Consider the following 25,077-nt stretch of genomic DNA (forward strand, 5'->3'; position numbering starts at 1 on the left):
ATCACATGATAGTAATTTTACTGTTGCACTGAACTTTTCTTTGTAGAGCAAAATTTATACAAAAGAACTTTAAATTTTAATATATTAAAAATAATATTCCGATTAGATTTTTTAAAAAAATTAATTCATTGAAGTACATGAATTTTATTGTATCTATTAAAAAATCAACACTTTTCTAAATAAATATAAATTTATTAATCAATATAAAATACACATTTTACCAGATTTAATCAATAATATTACATCAAATGATGATAATAATAGGACTGAAGGCCCATAACCTACTACAAGCCCAATAGCCCACCATACTTTTTCAGCCCAATAACCACTATATATTTAGTAAATTTATGATCTTTTTTCTCTATCTTGTCTTATTATATTAATAATTGATACTAATTTTTAGTTGGTTTAATTTTTTAATTATTTGTAAGATAATTGGGTTTCAGGAAGAAATTTATAGCATTGCGTTATATTATCCTTTTCACCAAACAATTTAAAAAAAATGAAGATATTTGCACCTTAAAGTAAATAAATTATAGATAAATTATGAATAAATATATGAAAAAGGAATTTTTAAAAGATAGATATAATGAGAAAGTCATATAAAATTTATTATTTAAATATTAAATATATAAGATTACGGGGAAAAAGTGTTCTATAATTTTGATAATTTAAAATATCTATATTATATTAAAAAATGGTAATATTCCAAAGGGCACATGAAAATTTCCAAAATTCTCAAAAAACACACCAAATTTTATTCTTCCCATCTAATTTAAATTTTACTCATCTACCAATGTCACAATGGTGCTAATCAATACCGCAATAATATTGGTATTTCATTTGTGTTATTAATTTTTGAAGATCTATATCAAAATATTTTTTAAATTTAATTTAATTTATTCTTTTATAATTTGATATTAAAAATAAAAAATATTTTTAATTTTTTAATTTAATTAAAGTTTTAAAATTAAAATTAAATAAATTTAAAGAATGTTTATTAAAGTTTAAATTTAATTAAATTTAAGATGAGAATATAAGAAAAATGTTACGTGTAAAACAGAGAGGAAAGATATTGTATATAAAAGAGAGAGAAAAGAGAAAAAAATTAAATTTAAGAAAAAGTCTTGATAGAGAGGATAAAATTAGAATTAAATATGACTTTTGAAGAATGAAATTTTGATGACCCTTTTGAGAATTTTAAAGTTTAGATGCGCCTTTTACAAAATTATATTATTAAAAATAAAAGTATATTTATTATATTATTAAACTATTATTCCAATTAAATTATGAAGATAAAGATGTAGACACATAGATTTTGACTTGTCAAATAAAATTATTAATAAATAAACTTAAACAAAGTTAAAAACACAGTCAAAATTTGAAACATTCAAATCTAAAAAAAAAATTATAGTCCATCCATCATCATTAATTTAACTTAATTTAAAACGAGTAATTTTAAAATGATCAAAATATTAAATGAAACATGTCCATAGTTTTTTTTTTTGTAGAAACCTGCAAATATTGATAGTTAAAGGAGTGAAATGCAATAAACAGTCTCTTGGAGTTGGAAAACGAGTGAAGGCAACCGTAAAGAGCGAGACGGGTCTTCTTCTCTCCCTTTCTCATCGATCTCAATTTGAGCCAAAGAGATCGAGGTAAGAGGTCGATCGAGAGAGTAGTCCGCGCGGAAGATCCCTCGATCGGGTGAGCAAGCAAGCGCAAAAGGTATTGTTTTCTTCCTCGCTCCGTCTCGGCGATCGTGTTTTTGTTGCCTTCGATTTGGTAAAGGTCCGTCTTTTGATCATTCTTGCTCTTTGACTTTCGTCATTCGCTGCGTCGTAGCGTCGGTTTGACCTATCGGGACCGCTACCAGATCGTTTCGAGTCGGCTTCCGGCGGCCCGGCGAATTTGGGGGCGGGACGGGGCGGGGCGTGGAAAAAATCGCCACTGGATTTCGAGGTCGATTGTGCTGTTCGATCGAGGAGAAAACGAGATCGGAGAGGTGGTATGTTCGTCGTGATTTCTTTTTGATTTGCTCCAAATAGTGGATCCTTCCTCGTGTGATTGATTTCTCCTTCCCTGCGACTTGCTCTAGGTTTTGGAATCTTATGATCATGGAGCTTGACTAGAAATCTATCAACTACTTCACTAGATAAGGCAAAAGGAAGAACAATGAGCACGGAAGCAGTGGAAACCAACCCACACAAACATTGGTTATGAGTTTTTCTTTCCCTCTGAAGCACAACCTTAAGATCACACACTCTTGTCATTCTCCATATTGAGATCTTGCCTTCAAGCATGCTTAAGCAGATACTAAGCCGGCTTCCGAGGAAGTCGTCGAAATCACTGGACACTGGTTCTGTTGGTGGACCAATTCCTCCATCCTCTTCCTCTTCTAGCAGTTCAAGGAGTGGAGATTTGCAAGCCAGTAGGTTCACAAGTATTGACAGTCAAGTTCCTCCCGGATCAAGCTCTGGGATAAATCATCTAAACAGACATTCGCAACCGGGTAATTCGAAATTAGATGGAAATTATGCCATGGCCAAGTATGAAGCTCTGCCGAATTTCAAGGATGTTTCAGCTTTGGAGAGGCAGGGTTTGTTCATAAGGAAGTTGGAGTTGTGTTGCGTCGTGTTCGACTTTACTGACCCGACGAAGAACTTGAAAGAGAAAGAAATTAAGCGACAGACATTGTTGGAGCTTGTTGATTATGTGGCTTCAGGAACTGGAAAGCTACCGGAGAATGCCATTCAAGAAGCCACCAGGATGGTGTCGACCAATTTATTCAGAAATCTAGCTCTTCCACCTCGGGAGCACATGGTTTTAGAAAAAATTGATGCTGAAGAAGAAGAACCTGCAATGGATCCAGCATGGCCTCATTTGCAGGTTGTCTATGAGTTCTTTCTTCGGTTTGTTGCATCTCCAGACACTGATGCTAAGGTAGCAAAAAGGTATATAGATCATTCCTTTGTTCTTAAGCTCCTTGATCTCTTCGATTCTGAAGATCCTAGAGAGAGGGACTACTTAAAGACGATACTTCACCGTGTTTATGGCAAATTTATGGTGCATCGGCCCTTCATCAGAAAAGCTATAAACAACATATTTTATCGATTCATCTTTGAGACCGAAAAGCACAATGGGATCGCAGAACTATTGGAGATTTTAGGGAGCATAATCAGTGGGTTTGCCTTGCCATTAAAAGAAGAGCATAAGCTGTTCCTGGTACGCTCGCTGATCCCACTTCACAAGCCAAGGTGTGTCGCCATGTATCATCAGCAGTTATCGTATTGCATAACACAATTCATCGAGAAGGATTGCAAACTCGCGGATACTGTTATAAGAGGCTTATTGAAATATTGGCCTATTACAAACAGCACAAAAGAAGTTATGTTCTTGGGTGAGTTAGAAGAGGTCCTAGAAGCAACTCAGCCTGCAGATTTCCAGCGATTTATGGTTCCACTCTTCCAAAAGATTGCTCGATGCTTGAATAGTTCTCACTTTCAGGTAGCAATCCTCTCAGCTCAGCTCACATCTAAATTTGTCATTTCAGATCATATCATGTATATATTATTATGTGCTTCAGAAAAATATTTTCCTGCCACAACTTTTATTTCTATTATACCTTCTCCAACAACAATTGTCTGTCAGTGCACATACCACTCACTACATGGTAAATTCATTTTTTCCATCTAGATATTTTTCTAGGTTGTCATCTATATTCTATAACTTCATAGGTAGAGATTGTGTGTGTGTGCGCCACAATAGATATAGATCTATTGTTGAAATTACTTAAGTCTCACAATGCCAACTTGTCTGTCTGGATCTGTTTAAGTGAGCAGGTTTCTATCCCAAGTGGCTACTTATTTTGGATTGAATTGGGTCATTCCTGTGCTTGAATATTGTATCTGATTAGTTTGGTTGTCCTTGTCTTCTTCGCATCGATAGTCCTTCCGTCATTAGATTGTGATGTGACATGGAGTTTTGAAATTACTGTCTAATGTCATCAGCTTTTGTGTGTCTGAGTCAGTTTAAGCGAGAAGGGTCCTCCAGTTAAGGTACCCATGGCTCATAGGCAAATAATATCGTAGTATCAAGCATATTACGTTTGCAGCTTACATGACTGTGTGGCATATAACAATAACACCTGGTTGAGTTCAACCTTATTCAAGCTTGTCCATAAAAAAAAAATTTGTTCAGCTAGCATACAGAAGCAGTGTTGATGTTTGTGTTAATCTTAATCCTTCACTTCATTATCTCTTCCACCTAAACTTTAAGCAGCTAGTGCATCTACAATAAAAGGAATAAGCTTAAAGTATCGGCATAAGGTTGACAATTGGGTTCATCCAGATGTGTGAAGGAGTACTTATTTTTAGGTTCTCTTCAAAGTATTGATGTAATTAAGGTCTTATCGCTTTCTTATTTGTATGACATTTCAATTTGCCATCATTTACCTGTAAAATATAAATCAGGAAGCAAGCAAGCAAGCTAAATTTATTCTCAATAAGATGATAGTATTTTTCCTCAAGATTTCACAATCTTGAATTTATTCTTATGCATGTTATTAGAAGAAAAGCTAAATCCCTTGATTCTTTTCCTCAGCATTTCCAAAGATGATGTACCGGTAAATTTGGTCATTCCATCTTCAGCATCTATCGTGCTTTAACATTTTGACAGACATGATGTAGTCATATCGGATGTTCAATGATATTTGTAATAACTCCTTGTTTGTTATCTCTGTTTGGCTCACTGATCTGGATATTAGATTACTTGGTACGTAGGTAGTCATGCTTTTGTTAGATTGATTTCTGAATGCCAATGTTGGTAGAATCTTTCTACATGGCTTTCGGCGACGACCATTTGTTATCCTGATTTCGATGGAAAGTCTCTGAACTAATCTTTTGCTGTCTTTAGGTGGCAGAAAGGGCATTGTTTCTTTGGAATAATGAGCACATCGAGAACTTGATCAAACAGAATATCAAGGTTATATTACCTATCATCTTTCCTGCTCTGGAGAGAAACTCAAAGAACCACTGGAACCAAGCTGTTCAGAGTCTCACCCTCAACGTGCGCAAACTATTATCCGATCACGATCCCGATCTGTTCTCAGAGTGCTTGAAGAAGTTTGAGGAAGATGAAGCAAAACACATGGAAATCGTTTCAAAACGCGAAGCCACATGGAAGCGCCTTGAAGAAGTTGCCGCTTCGCATACTACAAACAAGGAAGCAGCAGCTCAACATACTTGATCTGTCTAGGTTGCAGCTCTCAGTATGGATGCTGCTTCTACAGATTGTTTGGCGGTTTGGCATTTGTAGGGCTAAACTGTGCATAATAAGAGGTGCTGAAGAAACAAAAACAAGTTGCAGCATTGTTAGATATGGAGGATTTAAGGGTGGATCATATCTTATCACTTGCTGTTTTGTGAATTGTTCATGGATAGTTTCGTATTCTTTTTTATTGGAGCAGTTTTTATTCTTGTAAATGGGACCCTAGTAAAGGTCTTGACTGATGGTGTGGTTAAGGTCGGTATTAGTGTTGACAAATGAGAAGATACTCTGTTTCTATTTTATAAATTATAAAGGTTAAGATATAACATTCTGTACAATGCAGGGTATTGTTCAGTAGTAACACAAACCTCAAATTGAAGCTTAGCTTTGTTAGATTGAGTTAATTTCTAAATTAACCAAATGGATGTTCTCATCCCTAATATACATAACAGTTCTTCCCGAGCTGAGAACTAAGTTTGTTCATGAACATTTGATTCACTTATAGTCCTAGTCGCGGTAAAAGTACAAAGCTCCTTTCAGTGATACCAATAGAAAACTGGAGTGTATGAGACAAGGCACCTTATTTTGAAACAAGGCAACTTCACTAACGAATCTTATCGCAATAAGGAATTTCTCCTTCAGGAAGTTCCCAATTGTCCACCTCCTCCCCTTGTTCGTTCTCCGGCGGTTCATTCTCGTTGTCTCGCTTTTGAACTTTAGGTATATAACGCCTAAAATAGTTAGGAAAGAATACTAAGAACTAGTATATATCATGTATACAAAGAAGAATCATCCATCTACATATTATACTGAAGTGATCAGTTTGAACAATAACATCAGTAATATGTATCAGTGGCATGATACACAAGTACCAAAATCAATAGTTAAAATTATAAGTTTATTAACCAAAAGCTAACAGAAGAAGCCAAGGAAAATAAAACAGATATGAAATACAAATATCATTGTTGTGCCTCTTATAGGGACAGAAAACACACTACATCAATGGCAGTATAGAGATACTTAACTACCAATTCACAAAACCTGAATCGACCTTGACTCACTAATGGAACCTAGTCGACAAGCTCCAGTAGAGTAGAAGGCACTAGCTCTATCAAACAAGCACGGGATTACCAACGGTATCACTATCAAACAACTACCGACCAAACGAGTGCCCAAGGCAAGGCTCGAGTCAAACTCGAGGCTTTGTTTTAATTCAACCAGAGTACATGGGAAGGAATCAACCAATACTAGGAGTAGCAATTAGTGGTCTCCTTGGGGGAATAGAATACTAAACTACCAATTCACAAAACCTGAATCGACCTTGACTCACTAATGGGATCTAGTAGAGTAGAAGGCACTACCTCTATCAGACAAGCACGGGATTACCAACGGTACCAGTACCAGACAGTTACCAACCAAGAGTGCCCAAGGCAGGGCTCGAGTCAAGCTCGGGGCTTTGTTTTAATTCAACCACGAGTACAGGGGAAGGAATCAAGCAATACTAGGAGTAGCAATTAGTAGTCTCCCTGGGGGAATAGAAGGGGTATACTGATCCAGTTAATTGCCTTCCTTTCACAGCAAACAGTGAGTTCAAGCAGTTAGCGCAAGCAATGAGAAAGACCTTGTTAGATAGTCCATGGTGATTTGACAGATTACACACCCAAAGCAGGCACTTATATGAGATAGATGATAGCAACAATCTGTACATGATTTCCTTTTCCTTTGATTGAAAAAGATAGAACAAATGATGGCAAACCACGGAATTGATTCCTGAACATGATCATGCTCACACATGTAGCTACAATATATTCAAGTAAAAGACCAATTTTCGATACTGGAAGGACGGACGGCAGAATCTCTTTTTTTTTTTTTTTTTTTTGCAATCTCAAATTGACTACCTCAGAAAATTAAAGTAGTTTCTTGAATCTGAAATCAGCAAAAGCACTGGAAAACCTAAAGAAATGAAAGTTCAAGACGTACCATCTCCGATTCTTGCGGGCGGCTTCCCGGACCTTGCGCTTCTTCTTCTCCTGCGTGTTCTCGAACCACCTCCGCCTCTTGCACTCCTGGATCACCCCCGCCTTCATCACCTCCCTCTTGAACCTCCGCAGCAGCGACTCCTCCGGTTCGTCGTCGGGGATCACCGCCTGCGCGTTGTAGTTCCCGCCCTTGGCGTAGAGAACGTTAGCCCAGGCCAGAGCGGGGAAGCATATTCCGACGATTCCAGCCTCTCCCGCCGACGAGGGCTGAACGAGGGAGACGCTGTTGATGGGGCGCGGGAGGAAGCTGGCATCTGATTGGATCGAACGAACAGGAAGGAGCGGAGAGGGGAGAGGAGGAGGAGGAGAAGGGGAAGGGTTTTTCTTGGTGGAGAGTGGCAGCGGCGGCAGCGAAGAGAGGAGGCCGCGTAGAGCGAGCGACGCCATGGCCGAAGTCTTTTAGGTTGGAACCTTCTCGTATGTTCTTAAAGGGAAATTTAAACTCGACCTCGTATTTTACCTATTATTCAACATGCTCTACAAAAGTTTCAAAATAGTTAAAACACCCCTCGAAAGTTTCAAATTGTTCACTTTACCATGGCATTTTATGCAATGAAATAACTCTATAGAATAAATGATAATATAAATACAATGAAAAACATTGAATATATTGATAATAAAAAAGATATAGTAACTTAATATAAGATAATTATCGAGGTTGAAATCATAATTATTTAAAAATGTTGATGATTTTAAAAACCTTAAGATTTATCTACATAATAAATCTAAAAATACCAATCACCATTAGTAATGATGTAAGATGTCATGCTTAGTTAAAATATTATTTTAGCATAAATTAAGATACAAATATATTAACGTTATAAAATACATCATCATTTTAGATTCAAAATAGTCATCACTTATTTATAAATCATAAAATGAACCAATAATTTAATTTATAAATTATAAATGGATAGTTATGAACAAAATGATTCCTTTTTTGCTTTTTCAAAAACACCCTTCCAACCCCCAAGCCTAGCCTCAAAATGACTTATACCCAAACTTCTACCCACCATGTCGAAGCTCCTGTATCAGTTGGTCGGCCAGGGCTCTCTCTGTATCGGTCGGTCGGTCATGGCTCTCCTATATCGGTCGGTCGGTCATGGACTCGGGTGTTTTCTCTCTCGGGACATTGGAAACTATAGTTCGAGTAGTATGGAGAGAAAAATAACTAGAAAAAAAAAATTGAATGAAATATAATGATCAATTTACAACCACTGGAACAAAAACAAATAGTCATCCCTCTTAATTCATCCTGCTTGGTCGCATCACAATGCAATAAGAAACATTAGATGGATGTTATACAATTGTTACCTACTTCTAAAAATTAATGAAATGATAGCATTGTTATCAGTCTTCACACAAAATCTACTATACAACTCATGCAATTAGTTTCTTTTTTCCTTTTCCTCAACCTTCACTCGAGCATGCCACCAAAACTATTGTGAAGGAAGAGATGTTATATATTCGAATTGGGGAATGAGTCGTCAATACATACCCTTAAAGATAGGACTAGTTCGACAAATACTTGCTCCGTGTTCATCATAGTCCTCTTTTGTGTTACAAGACTGAAAAGAAATTCAGAAGTAACTTAGACTTGACCATAGCATCTTTAAAATCCAACAAATTAACCAAGACAAACAATAGCATACCAGTAATAAATAAAAGTGGAGGATTTAGTAACCTCGACTAGTAAAATATACCAAATTTAGTAATAAATTTCAATGCAAAAGCCATACCAAATTTCTAATGGATAAACAATGCAAGATTTAGTCAAGTGTGGTCGAGTACTTGAGCCATCAGGGTACATCAAGTGATGTAAAATTTGCATCTAGGTGTGTACTAAGGGAACAATATAATTTTTTTTTTAACATAAGGGACATTTTACAATGTTTTGTTTTCTATTTGAAAGATAAAGAATTCTTTTTGCATTCTATGGAGGATGAAGGATGTCAGTTAGATCCCTCCCTCAATGCAAACTTTTTGCCTTGTTTCCTTATTTTCTTTACTTCCTCTTTGGTTGGGTTTACTTGGGTGGAAAGATAGCAGAGTAGAGAGAGGGAGTGGAAAACCTCACAACATTGCACATAATCATGAATGGTTCATGTGTACTTTTGTGCCCCTTTCTCTTCCTCCGCTTTCTATCTTTTCATCCAAGCAAACTCAGCCTCGATCTGTAAGAATATTTTACCCGGTTAGTTCTTTTTCTAAAGTTGACACAAATCAAGCAATTGATGGGATCTAGAAGAACAATCCTATAGTTTATAACATTGCGCGTTCACTAGTTGATCTAGTGGAAGTAGGCTACAGATGAGAACATGAAGGAAGATACTCGATCTAGTGGTTAGGTGACGGGACAAAAGCGGATGGTGTAAGACCACCTGAAACCATGCAAAGCTCGTTAGTGGAAATAGATCGATAAGATCCAGAATATAGCATCTTGTCTGTTGCTATTGTTCATTTCATGGTCATGAATTGGAGTACAACAGCCGTTAAAACAAACAAACAAAAAAGAGTGGAAAATTAATGAATACAGAAAGGGAAAAATTATCGACCTCATAGAATTCGGGTAGAGATGCGACTACAGAACCTCCAAACCAAACTGCAGATCTTTGGATAGGGTGGCTTACAACGTTAACCTCCACAGGCTGAGACTGGAAACAGAAGAAGCATGGTCACATTTGTCCAATACTCCAATAAAATATAAAATGTCGACAAGACCAGACTTACTGTTACATCCGCACCAAGGCGTGCATTGGACGTTGCAATTCGATCATCAACTATTTTCTTTAAATCCTTCTGCAATCTTTTTTGGAAACCTTTAAACATAGTTGATCCCCCAGATAAAACTACATTCTAAAAGGTCCAAAATGCACAAAGATTAGTAAACCTTTTGCTATCTGTTAACAAAATGCAGTTTACTGTTACTAGATTATACCTTATATAAACCCCTTCTGGTGTCAATCGGTGCAGACTGCACACACTTGTCAATTACATCAGATAACGGAGTATCATAATCACTAATATAAATTTCAGGATGGAAGAAAACCTGCACAAACAATTAGATGTTTAATAAAGAAGGCTGCAGTGGAATTCATTAAGAATTTAATCTGAAAATGAGCATACAAGAGTGCTATTTTCGAGAGTATATGAACTTACATCCAATAACATAGTCTACCAAAATGTGGATTTATAAGCAACAGTGGTAGATATCTGATTGGTTTGTTTAGAGACAAAAACAAATCTTAAGAGACATTTTATAATTTAATTCTTCCCTATGTCATCTGGGAGCATGCAAGGGTTTAACCTAGATACTTAAGGTACAGTGAGGCAGGGCATGAGCACTTGGAATCAATGTTTTGAAAACCACCCTGACCACTGCATTATTAGATATATATTTCCTGTCACAAACTATAAAAAAAATTCACTGTTGAATGCAAAATCCAATCCAGGTCAAGGAACTAATCCAAACATCTAAACCCTAAAACACATGTTTGACGGTGAGAACAAGAGTGGTCAAATTTATTTGTCCCATATGAGAAACTCTTAAACCTCATGAAGCCTGCTAGTTGGAGCCAACCATCAATAATCTTTCCTCATATAAAGTACCAATTGGAAGGTATTAAACTCCCATCATCTTTTTTTTTTAAGATTTTAAATTAATCCTATCTGTGTCAAGATATGCTAATCAAACACAAAGGAAGCATATTTAAAAACAAACTCAAAAGAAATATACACATTTTGAGTATCAAAGACTGGTTTCTATTTTGAATGACAGCCAACCTCAGGTCCAAGAAAGCGCTCATAGCCAATGTCAAATGAAAAAGGTACACCAGTCTTTGGTTTAACGCCAAGCCATTGCTTGATGTACTTGTCAGGCTTCTTGTCATGTTTATTGTACTCCTGAAATCATCCAAAAAAACATTATTAGGAGCTTGTATATGTTCTGTGTTTGTGTATGAACAAAAGAATATTGATCATCCAATCCCCGAAATTGCCAAGAGATGCGTGAGTAGTACATATGTTGACCGTATGGCAACAAGTAACATGATTACTTGAAATCCTAAATGATATCTATAACTCAAAGGCATGAGGATAAACTAAATGCTTATGGAGTATCTAACACAAAGACAAGTACTGATACAACTCAACTTCCATTACATATCAATCAAATCAAAAATCTTCCCAGCATTTAGAAATATTAATATGCATTGAATGCATAGATATTTATAATTGTTAAAGTAAAAAAGAAATCATATTCAAGCTAGTTGTACATAATATTAGATTACTTTCATCATGTACCGAACAAAACAAAAACTATTACCACATCAGCTTTGTTGAATATTAACGGATACAAAACATCTGTAGAAGGCAATTTTAAAAGGTAACTTTTCTGCATTTGCATGCATAGTCAATCAGGATATTTATCAGAGATATAAACCCCATATGGAGTTTATCTACATAGGAGAGGCAACCTCAAAAATACCAAGATAATCACAACTCACTTCGGAGATGAAAGAAAGATATAGTTTGCTAAATCGCTATCCACGTATTTGGATTTTAAATCTCACAGGGACCCTAAATTATAGACATTTGGCAACTCAAATTATCATCCTCCCCTTGAGACATCGATAGCTGAATCCCTAGAAAAACCAAGTTGGGTAACCTGTCTCCTGCAAAGGAAAACCATAATGGCAGCCCCTACCAGGGTTCAGAAAGCCTTATCTTCTATATGAGAGACCATTAAGTACCATTCTTCAAGCAATATCCTTTCTCAGATTCAAGCAGGACTAAGCTAGAGTTATCTTCTATAAATTCCCTTGAATAGCACAACAAGCTATTGTTCTTCAGTTCAATTATTCAAGCACAAGACTTCTATAATCCATGAAATTAATACAAATGACTGCCAACGCTTTTCTAATAAAAACAAATTGGGTGAACCTACGGTAATAGGCACTTCCTATGTTGTTGTTGCTATAATTGAAGGTTAACTAAAGCCAAGCCTGGTAATTGATTTAAATGAGGGCTCTATTTCAACTTCAATAGTTGGAAACTTGACTAGCTCATGTATCAGTAAAATGAAAGTGACACATTGTTGAATAGAATAATACAGGTTGATCATCATTCTTTCAGCCTAAGTCTAAATTAAAGAGTCATCAAATCGATCTTAAGTTTCATCCCTTTAGGATAGTAATCCTGACAAAAGGGAAGCACAACAACTCAATACAAAATAAATATTTCCATAATTTGAAATGTAAGGGTTACCTTGACAATATCTGATGAAGTGTAACAGTACATTTCCTTCACCTTCCTAGCTATTCCAAGAGAATCTTCAGGTGGAATAAGCTCTCCTCTTTCCTGCACAAAGTTTAGTGGTAGCTAATTGTGAATGGATCATATCTATGCAGCACTTTCTTTTTATCTAGGAAAAAAGAAACAAAGCTAGATCATTGTGCTTCATTAAGAAAATTGGAATTAAACATGGTTAGAAATATTAGAAACATTTGACAAGCAAGAATTAATGCCCTATCACTATTAGGGAAGTTCAATGATTGGACATCACAATAAAATCATCTGGACTAATTATTTATATCAAACTTCAGAATAAAAAATGACTAAGTTGTTCTTTTCTGATGTTGCTTCAATGAAGTTGCATTCACATACAGCAATACTTCATCTTAAGAAAAGAGCAAAATAAATAATGAGCATGCTAGCCGTACAAGAACAAAAAAAATGGCACAAGATGATCACATTGTAATATTGTCAACGTTTTCACAGAAATATTATAAAAGCCAAAAAAAAAGTTGCATTTAGTAAAAACACTGAGCTATTTTTCTTTATTACTGAAGTCTAGCAGAAGATACAGGTTTTCAACAATCTGATAATGAGTGTAAAAATTGAAGTCCCTACTTATTATATTCTAAAACTCAATGATAGTTCAAATAATATTTCCTAATCTTAACACAGAAATGATGGAAAAGGAGATGGAGACGACACATGATATCATGCTGAGATTCTAAAACCATAAGGAATCAGAATAGGAAAATGGTAATTCCAACAAATAGTGAAATCATTCATTAACATCTGCATCAAACTGCAACTCTCAGTAACATTTGTATGTAATAATATCTCAAAGGATCTATATATGCATCAAGTAACAATATAGACACTATGATCCAATAAGATAAGAAGAATTTCACACCTGTAGAAGTTGTAAAATAAATTGAGTCACATCATTGCCAGAAATTGGGAAAGATTTGATGCTACTCCCTATTATATAGCCATCTACAACAGGTACAACATGGGTAGCTCCATCTCCAATGTCAACAACGATGCCTGTCATTTGAGGCTGACAAAATAATCCAATCAACCTTAAAGAGAAAATATACAAAGAGTATGTAACTCATGTTATGAGATAATTATCTGTCACAATGAATAAGCTGCTTATATGGAAATAAATTGGTGAAGGATCTATCAGATAATAATACAAACTACTAGAAAAAAAATGTAGCCTGCCAGGAAACTTAAATGGAATATTAGATAATGTCAATAAATATCCATTTCACATGCATTTGATAGCTAAACAGCGGAACAATGATTCCAATCTTTCCCTCAAAACACCAAATCATAGATATAAATTACACACAAAAAAACTATTAATTCCCCATATTAAACTTTTAGACTAAAATAAATTAAAGATCCATAATTCTCAACATTGTACTTCAGAACTATGGTCAAAGAAAGAGCGATCATCATCATCATCATTGGGCCATGTTTCTCCAAACTATCTGTGGTTGGCTACACAAAGTTTATCCATCCATTGAGCAGTATCTAAAGCAATAACATTAGTTGTATTCAAATTAATTAAATTATAATTTATCGTATTAATTATTGGCCACACTCTACCCTTACACCTTTCATTCTAATAGGTTCAACTATACTAGATGTATAAGTTATTAGTCTCTGAACATGTTCAAATCATCTCAATCTATTTTCTCATTTTATCATCTACCTGAGCTACCTACTTTCTCATCTATACTACATAAACTTTTCGACTATGTTGTTTTTTAACAGCCTACCACTCCAATCCATTAAGCATATCAGATCATACCAAGCCATAAAATTTTTCTTTTAGCCTAAGAGGAAGAGAAGCTATCTGATTGAATTTTAATGTTGAGTTTTATTTAAGTTTGACTCATAACCTAGCTTAGTCGCTTGTAAAAAAAAAAAATCAAAGGTAATGTCAGAGATCATGCAAATTCACTTACTTTGTCAGTTGAGCATCCAGCAGATAGTGCGAGGATAGGTTGAACTGCTACATAAAGTCCAGGGACATTGAATGTTTCAAACATGATTTCTCCCATATACTCGCGATCTTCCGGAAAACTGATTGGGCTCTCTGTCAAGAGGAAATAGTGATCCTCAGGATCACAATTTAAGTAATTGTAGATGCACTGTTGCCAAAATTTTTCCATGGTATCCCAGTTTGTAACCTGCAAAGATTTTAGTTTATTAACATAGTCTAAACAATGGGATGTTCTAAATCACAAATAAAAGCATGATGCACATGAAAGTGATGTCAGCTATGCTGTACGATCTAATGTCAATAATGCAGAAAATTCATGGGGGTAATCTATTGGTGCTCGCACCAATTTGTTAATTGTGGGCATGCGATAAGCAAAAAATATGACAGGTCTTCTACCTATATGAACAGAACATCTATATTTGTTGATTAAATTCATCAGAAGAAAGCCTGGGTAGTAGGTTATGCAACCATGAAATACACACCCGACTACGTTGTATAGGATAACTGAGATTGTAAACTCCACTTGAGGGCAGTGATAGAGCGTCTTCTCCAATGAAATAGTCAAGATCAGCCATTATTCCAGTGTTATACTGTGCTAAATAATTTCCTATATTGTGGCCATCTGATTGGTTCAAGAAAGACTCATTGACAGCTACAACAGTAGGAAGGGAAAAGGATGGCTCAACATTGCCAGCATAACCCACTTTAGTATACCTGTAGCAACAGCATTGATTTAGTCAAGATAAAAGCTTGAAGTGAACTTTATGAATGCATCATGCATACAAATAACATAAGGATGTTGCATTTTAGTTTAAAATCAAGATTGGTGATGAATGCATATTTAATGTATGCAAATGTAACTAACCATTCTCAAAACTTTTGATACTTGGATTGTTTATCAATCCCCTCCATAACCATGTCCACAACTGATAGTCCGAGTGGATACCCCACATTCAGGACATTCTATTGATAACAATTTTTGGATGTAGCCATGTCAAACAGTTGGATCCATACCAATGTTAGATACTATATTCGTGAGATGAGCGATCTCACTCAAAACTATCTTCACCTATATGTACCTTTATTTATTTAATCATCCAAGTTATTTCAACAAAGATTTATGGTTCCAAAATGAAAAACAAAGTTAGACCCAATCACAATCAAATAGCACAAAAGACTAATTGACCTAGGTAAGCACTTCAACTACCTTTAGAGGTCAACAGGATTTACCAGAACAAAGTTTATTCTTCTTCAGGACTTCTTATTTAGGTACTCATGCAGACTTCATATCAATAGACACAGAGGTTGTATGAGGACTAATTTCTCAATCACCAGAAGCATAGATCCGATATGTAAATAGTAAGATCAATATGTACTCAAATGAGAATAGATTCTGGAAATAGCGACTAGGTTATAGAGAATAAATAAAAGGTTCAGTTACCAAATGGATACAATTTTTGGTTCCTAACCCACTAGAAAAAGGACTAGTTGCTTAGAATATCACTTCTACATAAATCCATATCAAAGATTCATTTTTCCATTAGATTTATTATTGGAAGAAGTAAAGTTTATTTTTAGTATTTTAACAAATAAGCATATTAGTGTACTCAATAATTCTGAAGGGTTTGTTAATTATTTAAATTTTTGTAAAGAAAATTATATTGTTGGATGTTGGTCATTTTGAAGAGAACACAATTAATTAGAATTAGCTATGAGGGACGTTAAAAATGGACTCTAGCATGATTCTTGAAATTTCCTAGTTCCAACTTGTTGGAAGAGTTGTACAATACAGTGTGACAAAGTGAATTTCACTATTAATAGAACATACCCAATTCAGAATTCAAAGCCTTTGATACATTAAAGGTTTGATTCTATAACAACTAAAGCAATTCACAATTGCCCACCTCTTGTTTTACATGAAATATATGTATCCACCTAGTTAGGTTAATAATCATTTAGTTCCTAAAGTAATATAGTTGATAGAAGCAACACCACTATTCAACAATAGCTAGGAGCCTAGCATATTTGCTCCACATATTTAGTGAAATGTATCATTAAATTGGAAGCTTAGTTCTACCCTTTACTTATAGCCATCATGCTCTAAATATTGACGAACTAGTTCCACTCATTGGACCCCATGTTTTTGTACAAATCCATAACAAATTGTATAGAGGAACATGGGAGAAGAAAAATAAGATAAATTTTTATTAGAGAATTTAAAGCTCCAAAAGAGCAAAGGCTTTATTATGTCGCATGCTAAAACAGAAATCGCTCTAGGACTAATCATTCCTAGAGTGGATTTACGAGAGCTTTTAGTATTGGATCGAAGCCCATAGAAATCACATGACAGGGACCAGCCACAAGTTAACTCCAAGAAGGCAATAAACGCCACAATAAAGGAGGACTACCCCTGGATACGGTTCCTAACAGCAAATGTTTCAAAATACAATGTCAACGTTCCGATTGACTACTTGTGCCCGCCACAGTTAATGCAGGCGGTAGCAATCGACCACCAGCAAACAATCAAATAAACCCTTTCAGATCCTAGACAAGGAATTCACAGATCAAGAAGGCGAGCGATCGAACCCGGTCCCATTGTCGATGACGACGGCGGGTCGCAAAGCTGCGTCCATTCGAGGGGGATTTCGATGTGGAACCGCCTCCCAAATCCGAGACCGGCTCGAGGCGTCCGCTCATGATCGCCGGCTACCGGCGGCGCGCCAGGCTGAGATGCCACCGTCGGAGAGGCGGCACCGAACCTAGGGCTACCAAATCCTACTACTCTTCTTCCTCCGATCTGTCGATCGATCCCTCTCCTCCTCCTCCTCCTCCTCCTCCTCCTTGACTGCGTCGCCGATCGAGTGGGAACGGGGATTGGGGAAGCTAGGGCGACACGAAATGGACTTGGTCTTCGCCTTCGCGTTCCCTCAACCTGCGGCGGCGACGCTATTGACGAATGACAGTTCGCATGCGCCAATAGCGACATGCCATTCGCGCACCATCCCTTATTTAAACAACTAGCGGGAAATAAAGTTATATCACAGATATTTCGAGTATTATTCCGTAATTAATATAAATTTTTGGTAAAAAAAAATTAAAAATGACGCCTCTAATATTTATTATCATCTATTAAAAATATATTTTTTATATTTTAAAAATATCCTTGTCCTTGGTTATAATAACTCCAAAATATTTAGTATTTTAATATTGATTAGAAATACTCAAGTATTAATTAAAACTACTCCAATTTAATTAAAATAAATTCAATTTAACAAATCAAACGAATTAAATTGATCAAATACAATTAGAGCAATTTGAATCAAAATTATTACAATGTAATTATGTTTTCAAAATTAAAAATATCCTTTTTACTATTTATTTTCCAAAATTAAAAATTATCTTATTATATCTAATATTATTAAATTTAAATTTCATATATTCTATTTTACTTACAAAATCTAAAACCCTTCACTTCTATCATTTCCTATCAAAATTCAAATTTAATATTTATTCCTTCACATATTTCATCTACCAAAACAATATCCCTACTATAGCAATTAAATATTATTTATCATTATATTATTATTTATCAAAAATTTCCAAACATCATCTTTTTTTTAGCACAATTTGATTTTTTTAATATAAAAAAATTATCAACAAGAGCAGCTACTCATGCAAAGGCAAACCGTTGGACTCCAGAATTCAAATCCAATTCCAAACAAGCTCAATATCGAAACAATAACAATATCCTAATTCAAATTGAACTAATGAACACCTCCCAACTTGCCTACAACTTCTCATCCCTCCTTGTACAATAAACTCTACCAGACTGGATGCACATACATGATTCACAAAAACAAATTGAAACTTCTGAAACAGCACCGAGCACTTACTACCACTACATGTAACATTTATTCGTCGGAAATATTAATCTTATTTGAACAACAAAAAAAGAATATCTAGAATAAAGAATACATAACATCCAACTTTGGGCACTTATATACAACTTACAACTTCAACTATTCTGTAATTTCAGAGAGTGGGGTTTGGATCACTGCTGATAGATCAGTAGAGCTTTATCCTGGTACTAATTTCTCTACGGCAGATCGGGCATGTTGGAAGACTAGGTCCACATTCTGAACACGTCTGCGAGATGAAAAAAAAGAAACAGAGTTTAGAACCAGGCAGGGGAAGGAGAATTAGGTGATTTGGTGGATAACAAATAGGGAAGGTTGGAAATATTCACCAGGTGTCCGCAGCCGAAGGCCATATCTCTCGGATTCGTGAGGCAAATAGGGCAGACCTGTAGAACACAAGGGGAACGATCATGATCAGCAGTGGTTCAGACAACAGATAAGTGAAACGGATGTTTTAACACACATGCTCTTTCGAGTTTCAAACAATATTTTATCAGCATTGTTGCTTTACTTATAAAGAATTTTCATGACAAGTTGGCTAAAGGACGCCAAGCATTTGCCACATTGGTTAAGTGGCATAACAAGGTTGATAAAATTGACAAGAATCTGAAAACTCCAGGGGAGCTTGTTGATGATTTTAGAATTCTAGTGTTCATGAAGAACAAGATTGGTAAAAGGAGAATTTCCCTTTCCAATTGAACCAGTCAAAAATTGGATACATCAAAAACATAATTTTGAATATCAAAAGACCAGATTGAACTGGCCTCTAGTTCCTAGTTGTACTGGTCGAACTCTCCAGTCACAGAAAATGAACTTTGACATTTCAAAGAGGAAATTGTTGACAATTTTAGAATTCTAGAAAGCATTTTGAAAGAAAAAAAAAAAGAGAAAAACTACGGGCAAAGGATTTTTTTTTTCTTCCAATCCAACAGGTCAAAAATTCTATTAAAAAAATTACTAAATGTAAGACCCAATAGAACTGGCCTCCACTTCCTAGTTCAACCAGTTGTACTAGCCAACCAAATTAAGACAAATCAAAACAAGGTAAATGAACTTTAACATTTCAAAGAATTTCATAATGTGATGAACAAGAGAAAGTAATCCGAAAGCAAAAGAAACAAGGCCTTCATTCTTCGGACAGTACCTGGGATTCTAATGATGAACTGGGTGGTGCAGGAGGTGCACTCGATGTTGTTTCATATTCAGGGTAAAGTGGCGCACTCTTCTGGAAGCTTGTTGATTTGTAACTGCTAGTTGAAACAGATGATGCATTGTAACCTCCAATAGGTGGAGGAAGCGGGACCTTCTGTGGTGACTGTCCGGATTGACGACTGTTTTCCAAAATGAACCAAAAGATAAGAAACTACTATAACATTTGTATGCCAAAGGAAAATGAAAAACCATGTTAAACTTAGAACCCGCAATTGTGCATCCATACCCCAAAATCCCCAATTCTAGGGTTGCCTTGTACTGGGAAGGAATTTCCATCAATGCAGTAAGAGCAAATGCTGCTTCTTTTCTGGGTTGGGGTATGTTCCTTGACATTATCTCCGTAAAATTGACAAACTGTAGGATAATACAAGTTAATGGAATCTGGAACAACATACAACTGGTGCAATATAATCTGAACCAAAAATCAAAATTATCACCTGAAAATTATCAAATGCACGGGCAGGGATATTATCATCAAATTCTTTCATCATGTCCCAAGGGCCATCTCCAACTCCAACCAAAATTATGGACAGTGGAAATCCACTAAAACATAAGTAGACATTCCATCAGTTGTCAAAACTTTTTTTTAAGAGAGCAGCAACTGCCAGCCCAATGAATATTCCACTCACCTTGCTTTAACTATGGCATCAACAGTCTTTTGTTCTTGGGAGCTTAAATGACCAGAATGAGTGTCTACACTTCTTGTAACCTGTATAATGAGATACTCTCAGGACAAATTCACAACTTTTAAATAAATGTATAAATTGAAAGGTCAGTTTGCTACAGATGGTATTCCTCACATTTCTTTGTGGTACTTGCATAATATTTCAATTGATAGTTTCCCATGCAAAATCCCAGTTATAAAAATGAAACCACCATGTTCTCCATCAGGAAATTGGTTATTACTTTCTCTATGGCTAAAACTAATTATTAACTACATTTTAAAAAGTCCTGAGGGGGCCACGGCCTCGGATGCACCTAATGTCAGGAAGCTGATATGTGTTATGTATGTATCAATATCCAGTGGAAGGCCTATTTGTGCAAAACTATAGGACAGGTTTATTTAAAGGAGATGTAAAATTGGAAATGTAAAACAGTATTGTCTATCAGCATGCAAAAGCCAAGTCTTTTTGCCTCTTCTTTCCTTCATTAACTTTCAACATTGTAAACAAACAAATACTCGTAGAATGAATGACCAAAACCAATCATCTTTAACCTTTTTCCTGCATCAGACTCTTTCTTCATTTTAGCATTCTTTCAAGAATTATTAATTCCCTTAAAACATTACATCACATGATACCTTATCCCGTTGTTAATTGGTGCAATGCAGTCTGCTCTAAAAACAAGGGAAAAGTACCTGACCATCAGCAATTATCACCAAAACATGGTATTGACCACCACTTTGTTCTACAATGGTCATAGCCATTTCTATTAGTGGAGCAAAAGAGGTTGGACCTGCAAATAGTAAAAGGACTCTATAGTAAATAGACAGTAAAATTATTGACCACTACTTGTTCTACTAACAAGAAGGAATTAACACACCTGCCAGACGCAAATGGGGCACAAGCTCTCTATATCGCTGCAAAGCATCTTGAAACCCATTACATGGTCTTCCTTCAGGGTAAAAACTAAAGATACCCTGATCATGCGTGGATGCTGCCAAAATAAATTATTTCACATATTATCAGAACACATACATCATATTGTGGAGGTTCTTTAGGCCTCTATTGACTTTTTGTTTTATAAAGCTTTCTATAGTCTCACTAAATCTGTGGAGATTGTTTAACTATAACAATAGAATCCATCTATTGTTACTTGCCCTTTTAGGCAAGACAGATTTGAGGGAATTAGTTGCCTTACCCTGAAGGCAATGGTAGATGAAGAATAAGACATTTTCCCTTTTTTAACATATTCTTGGCATCCTACCTGTTTTCTCTGATCTTAAAAAATGAAAATATAGTTTTTGTAATCTCATAACCCCATATATTAATCTCAAACTTTCTATGTTCAGGTCTCTATTACACTAACTTCCGTGTTTTAAATTGCTTTAAGCCTTTTAACTGGTTAAAATAAGTTACAGAATGAAAGCATACCATCTCCAAATCCAAAGCATGGAATCAAGTTGTCTTCGTCAAATGCTGATAAGGTTCTCCCAATTATAGAAATAGCTTGTTCATAAGGATTTTGCATATCACCAATGTGATGCAAGCTTCGTCTGCCAAATGAAACTTTACCTATCACCAAATTCAGTAGATATCAAAATCCACAGCCATACAAGCAATGAAGTTAGCAGCCAAAAAATGGATTACTGGCAATGTACTCTAACCTGTCCATTCATTGCTCTTTGTGAAATCAATGCCAACAATAAGATTGGAAGACTCGAGCCCAGCCCTTGAAAGAGCATCAGTGACCTGTACAAAGAAACTTAGATCTGATTTTAAAAAAACATGAAAGAAAATAACTAGTTACCTACTTAGCAACATTTGACCACAGTACAAATAATAGGTACTTCACCTCTTAAATTATATGGTGTTACTCCACTTCTTTTGGCTAAGACAGTTTTATGCAATGTTATATAACACACAAGATATAGTGATTCTTTTGGCTGAAATCTCAAAGAGGAGGTAAAGTCTGTTTTTGTAAAATTAAGCTGAATGGACCATTTTTCACATCATGCTTCCAGATAGTTTGTTGCAGTGCATGTTTTACTCTACTTGAAAAAAATTGGGCTGATTGACCAACATTCATTTGCTAAAAAATGGAAGCTTGACAAGTTCCACAAATTGTCTTTTAAGCCAATACGTAAAAGAATATCAAGCTTATCCCAAGTCAAAATCCATTTTTTTTTCAAATCAAGTATGTCATGAACCCATGATCCAGATCCTACCTAGGAACCATTACAAACTTATAAGATTCGTTCATAGGATTAGAGATAGGATTCATCAAACCATACAATTAATAATTGAAAATAGATTGGGTATATTTCTGATTATAATATGTATTAACTTTTATTTTTAATATCTATAATAAAAAATGTTTATATGTGTTTCATGGAGACTTCAAATAAAGGAAGTGCAATTCTCCTCATTACAATAGCCTTTTAGTCTGATAAAATGTTGTTTAAGGGATTCTTCTAAACCCAATATGATGGTCAAGTCGTTGAATATGCAAATACATATAAAGAAAATTAGATTAATTAGCTGCACAACTTAAGTCAAATGGTGAATCCAATAATGTGTCTGAACATGATTCTATTTATTACAATAGACTCTGCTTGGAGAATCAGACCAAGGGTTGAATTGGTCAGCCCTTAATTGCTTCTTTTCTATCAGTTAAACATTATTATTTCAACAGAACTGGGTTAGCCTCTGCTCCCCTGTAAGTGATTTAACTAGCCAATCTGGTCCATTTTTTACAAACATTGATGATAGTAGAACATATATATTTTGAAGGTAGGCTATTTATTCTCTTGGCCTCACAATTGTTTAGGCAGTCGATATGCAAAATCATTTGGTGGTATCAGGATAGTTCATTTCACATGTTCAATATAACTATGGATCAGGAACAGAAATAGTGAGTTCACAACTTTACTTGCAAACTGCTTAATGTTACTTATAAACCAATGAACAATTTCTGCTCCAACAAAAGTCAAATTTCTTTTATGCATCATCAGCAAGTGATGAGTTCACACCCAATATGTTTCTTCTCCGTGAAGGCATTAATATTTTTCTTGACTTGTTCAAACTGTCAAGCAGCAAAGGAAGACCAACCATACCTTATCAGAAGTACATTTACATTATGGTTGGAGTTGTATCCCTGCGATACAATAAAAGAACTGCTCTCCAGATGATGACAAACCACACTCTTTTGATTAGTGAATTGGGGTTGGAGTTTTATTCCTGAGACAACCGATGCACTCAGTAACCACACATAAAGAACTGTTCTCTAACATGCCCGCCTCACATCAAACTAAGGGAGAACTTACTGCAATAGGTGAAATGGAAAATATCTCAAGGTGTTCAACACAAATCCAGGACCGTAGAGAATTTTTTTCATTGGCATGATATGTCCAAGTTCCATCAGATGGAGATAGCACTGGTATGTAGGCTAACAACTTTGTACAGCCTTTATATGCACGACTCTCTCCCCCCAAGTTCCTAACTGCTCACCCTTTTCTGAGTTCTATGTTTTCTCCATCTAGTTTTTTATTTTTTTAAAAAAAAAAGTCTCTCCATCCTCTTATAAGCAATTTCATGTAGCTCACTTGCACTACGGAATGTGTTTATTTAGACAAATATAATTGCTTTACACCAAAAGATTACTGCAAAACCTTTTTAAAAACAACCTGACAAAAGGTATTAAAGATTCTGTACACATCATACTTAAAGAAAAGGAAATAATTAGGAAATTAGAATACCAATCTAAATGAGAAATTTATACACACACACACACACACACACACACACACACACACATATATATATATATAAAAACGGAATTCGGAGAATTTTCTTGCTTCTATCAAGTTTTTCTGGTACTGAGTTTTGATTGGTTGTTCAGAAACAAAACTGGCATCTAAAGTCGATGGGATCGCAAATTCCAGCCATTTCTTTGGTACTATCAAATCCCAATCCCAGGGACCTAATTTTTTAATCACGCCAAACGAAGCAATTGATTTGAAGTACAAAATTTGTACTCAAATACCACAGCTCTTTTACGGTTTTAGAAACCAAAACATTAAACTAGTAAATACAGAAAGAAATATAGGCAAGTTGCAACTTTACTTGGTCCACGGTATGGTAGTCGTCGCTTATCCTCGAGTACCTCCTGTCGATCCTCCGCCCACCCTGCGGCTGATGGGGTTCGCTATGAGACGGAGGAGGAGCATAAGACGGAGGAGGAGCATAAGACGGAGGCGGAGCATAACCGTACGACACAGGCGCAGCCGGAGGAGGGTAACTCTGATAGCCAGGCGCCTCACGAGGAGAATAACCACTACTGCCGTAATCCCAATCCCTCTCTCCCGAATCCCTAGAGCTTCCACCCCCCATCAATCAGTAAACGGAAACAGGAATACGAATATGCGAGATCCAGAAATCCGAACCGGATGCGGCGAGCCTTAAGAACGGATCTTGAGGCGGCGCCACGGAAGAGGAGACCAAGTCAGCGACGCCGTTGAATCGAGGATGCGTGAGCGCGGGCGAAGAGGATGTGACGTGCGGGAGCGAGAGAGAACTGGAAATGGGAAATCGGCGTGGTCAAGGGCGGCGACGAGATGGAGACGAAGATGGAGGAGAGAGAAGACGCCAAGAAGGTGAGAGAAAACGGATAAATA

The 25,077-nt window shown here is 35.9% G+C and overlaps 4 protein-coding genes across 7 annotated transcripts; 1 reads left to right on the forward strand and 3 right to left on the reverse strand.

Annotated features, from left to right (window-relative positions):
* The first annotated feature begins 1,632 nt into the window (after positions 1–1,632).
* On the forward strand, positions 1,633–5,594 carry LOC141836989 (serine/threonine protein phosphatase 2A 57 kDa regulatory subunit B' theta isoform-like). Of its 3 annotated transcripts, none has more exons than XM_074724478.1 (4): positions 1,633–1,728; positions 1,846–2,008; positions 2,099–3,507; positions 4,915–5,594. In XM_074724478.1, the coding sequence occupies exons 3-4, from the start codon at positions 2,302–2,304 to the stop codon at positions 5,245–5,247; spliced, it is 1,539 nt and encodes a 512-aa protein (XP_074580579.1). In that variant the 5' UTR covers positions 1,633–1,728; positions 1,846–2,008; positions 2,099–2,301; the 3' UTR covers positions 5,248–5,594. The 3 variants fall into 3 exon arrangements, with proteins under 3 accessions (XP_074580579.1, XP_074580581.1, XP_074580580.1); XM_074724480.1 differs by having other exon boundaries at positions 1,846–2,005; XM_074724479.1 differs by having other exon boundaries at positions 1,877–2,008.
* A 25-nt stretch (positions 5,595–5,619) lies between these two features.
* Positions 5,620–7,694, reverse strand: LOC141836992 (uncharacterized). The gene is made up of 2 exons (XM_074724484.1): positions 7,249–7,694; positions 5,620–5,999 (listed from the first exon to the last, which is right to left on the reverse strand). Exons 1-2 carry the CDS (start codon positions 7,692–7,694, stop codon positions 5,873–5,875), a joined length of 573 nt encoding a protein of 190 aa, XP_074580585.1. The 3' UTR covers positions 5,620–5,872.
* An 834-nt stretch (positions 7,695–8,528) lies between these two features.
* LOC141836991 (actin-related protein 3-like) lies at positions 8,529–17,570 on the reverse strand. 2 transcript variants are annotated; one of them, XM_074724481.1, is made up of 10 exons: positions 17,200–17,570; positions 15,096–15,327; positions 14,576–14,800; positions 13,510–13,656; positions 12,573–12,665; positions 11,091–11,210; positions 10,246–10,356; positions 10,038–10,163; positions 9,863–9,961; positions 8,529–8,875 (listed from the first exon to the last, which is right to left on the reverse strand). In XM_074724481.1, the coding sequence occupies exons 1-10, from the start codon at positions 17,244–17,246 to the stop codon at positions 8,795–8,797; spliced, it is 1,281 nt and encodes a 426-aa protein (XP_074580582.1). In that variant the 5' UTR covers positions 17,247–17,570; the 3' UTR covers positions 8,529–8,794. The 2 variants fall into 2 exon arrangements, with proteins under 2 accessions (XP_074580582.1, XP_074580583.1); XM_074724482.1 differs by lacking the exon at positions 15,096–15,327.
* Positions 17,571–18,283: 713 nt separating this feature from the next.
* LOC141837924 (E3 ubiquitin-protein ligase RGLG2-like) lies at positions 18,284–25,068 on the reverse strand. The gene is made up of 11 exons (XM_074725286.1): positions 24,527–25,068; positions 22,069–22,153; positions 21,836–21,976; positions 21,285–21,398; positions 21,100–21,197; positions 20,372–20,451; positions 20,180–20,285; positions 19,969–20,096; positions 19,675–19,861; positions 18,860–18,916; positions 18,284–18,759 (listed from the first exon to the last, which is right to left on the reverse strand). The coding sequence occupies exons 1-11, from the start codon at positions 24,791–24,793 to the stop codon at positions 18,679–18,681; spliced, it is 1,344 nt and encodes a 447-aa protein (XP_074581387.1). The 5' UTR covers positions 24,794–25,068; the 3' UTR covers positions 18,284–18,678.
* Between the last annotated feature and the right edge of the window lie 9 nt (positions 25,069–25,077).

The sequence above is a fragment of the Curcuma longa genome, chromosome 11 (assembly GCF_044706935.1).
Source record: "Curcuma longa cultivar G26 ecotype Majalengka, Jawa Barat chromosome 11, ITB_CL_G26_1.1, whole genome shotgun sequence".
NCBI lineage: Eukaryota > Viridiplantae > Streptophyta > Magnoliopsida > Zingiberales > Zingiberaceae > Curcuma > Curcuma longa.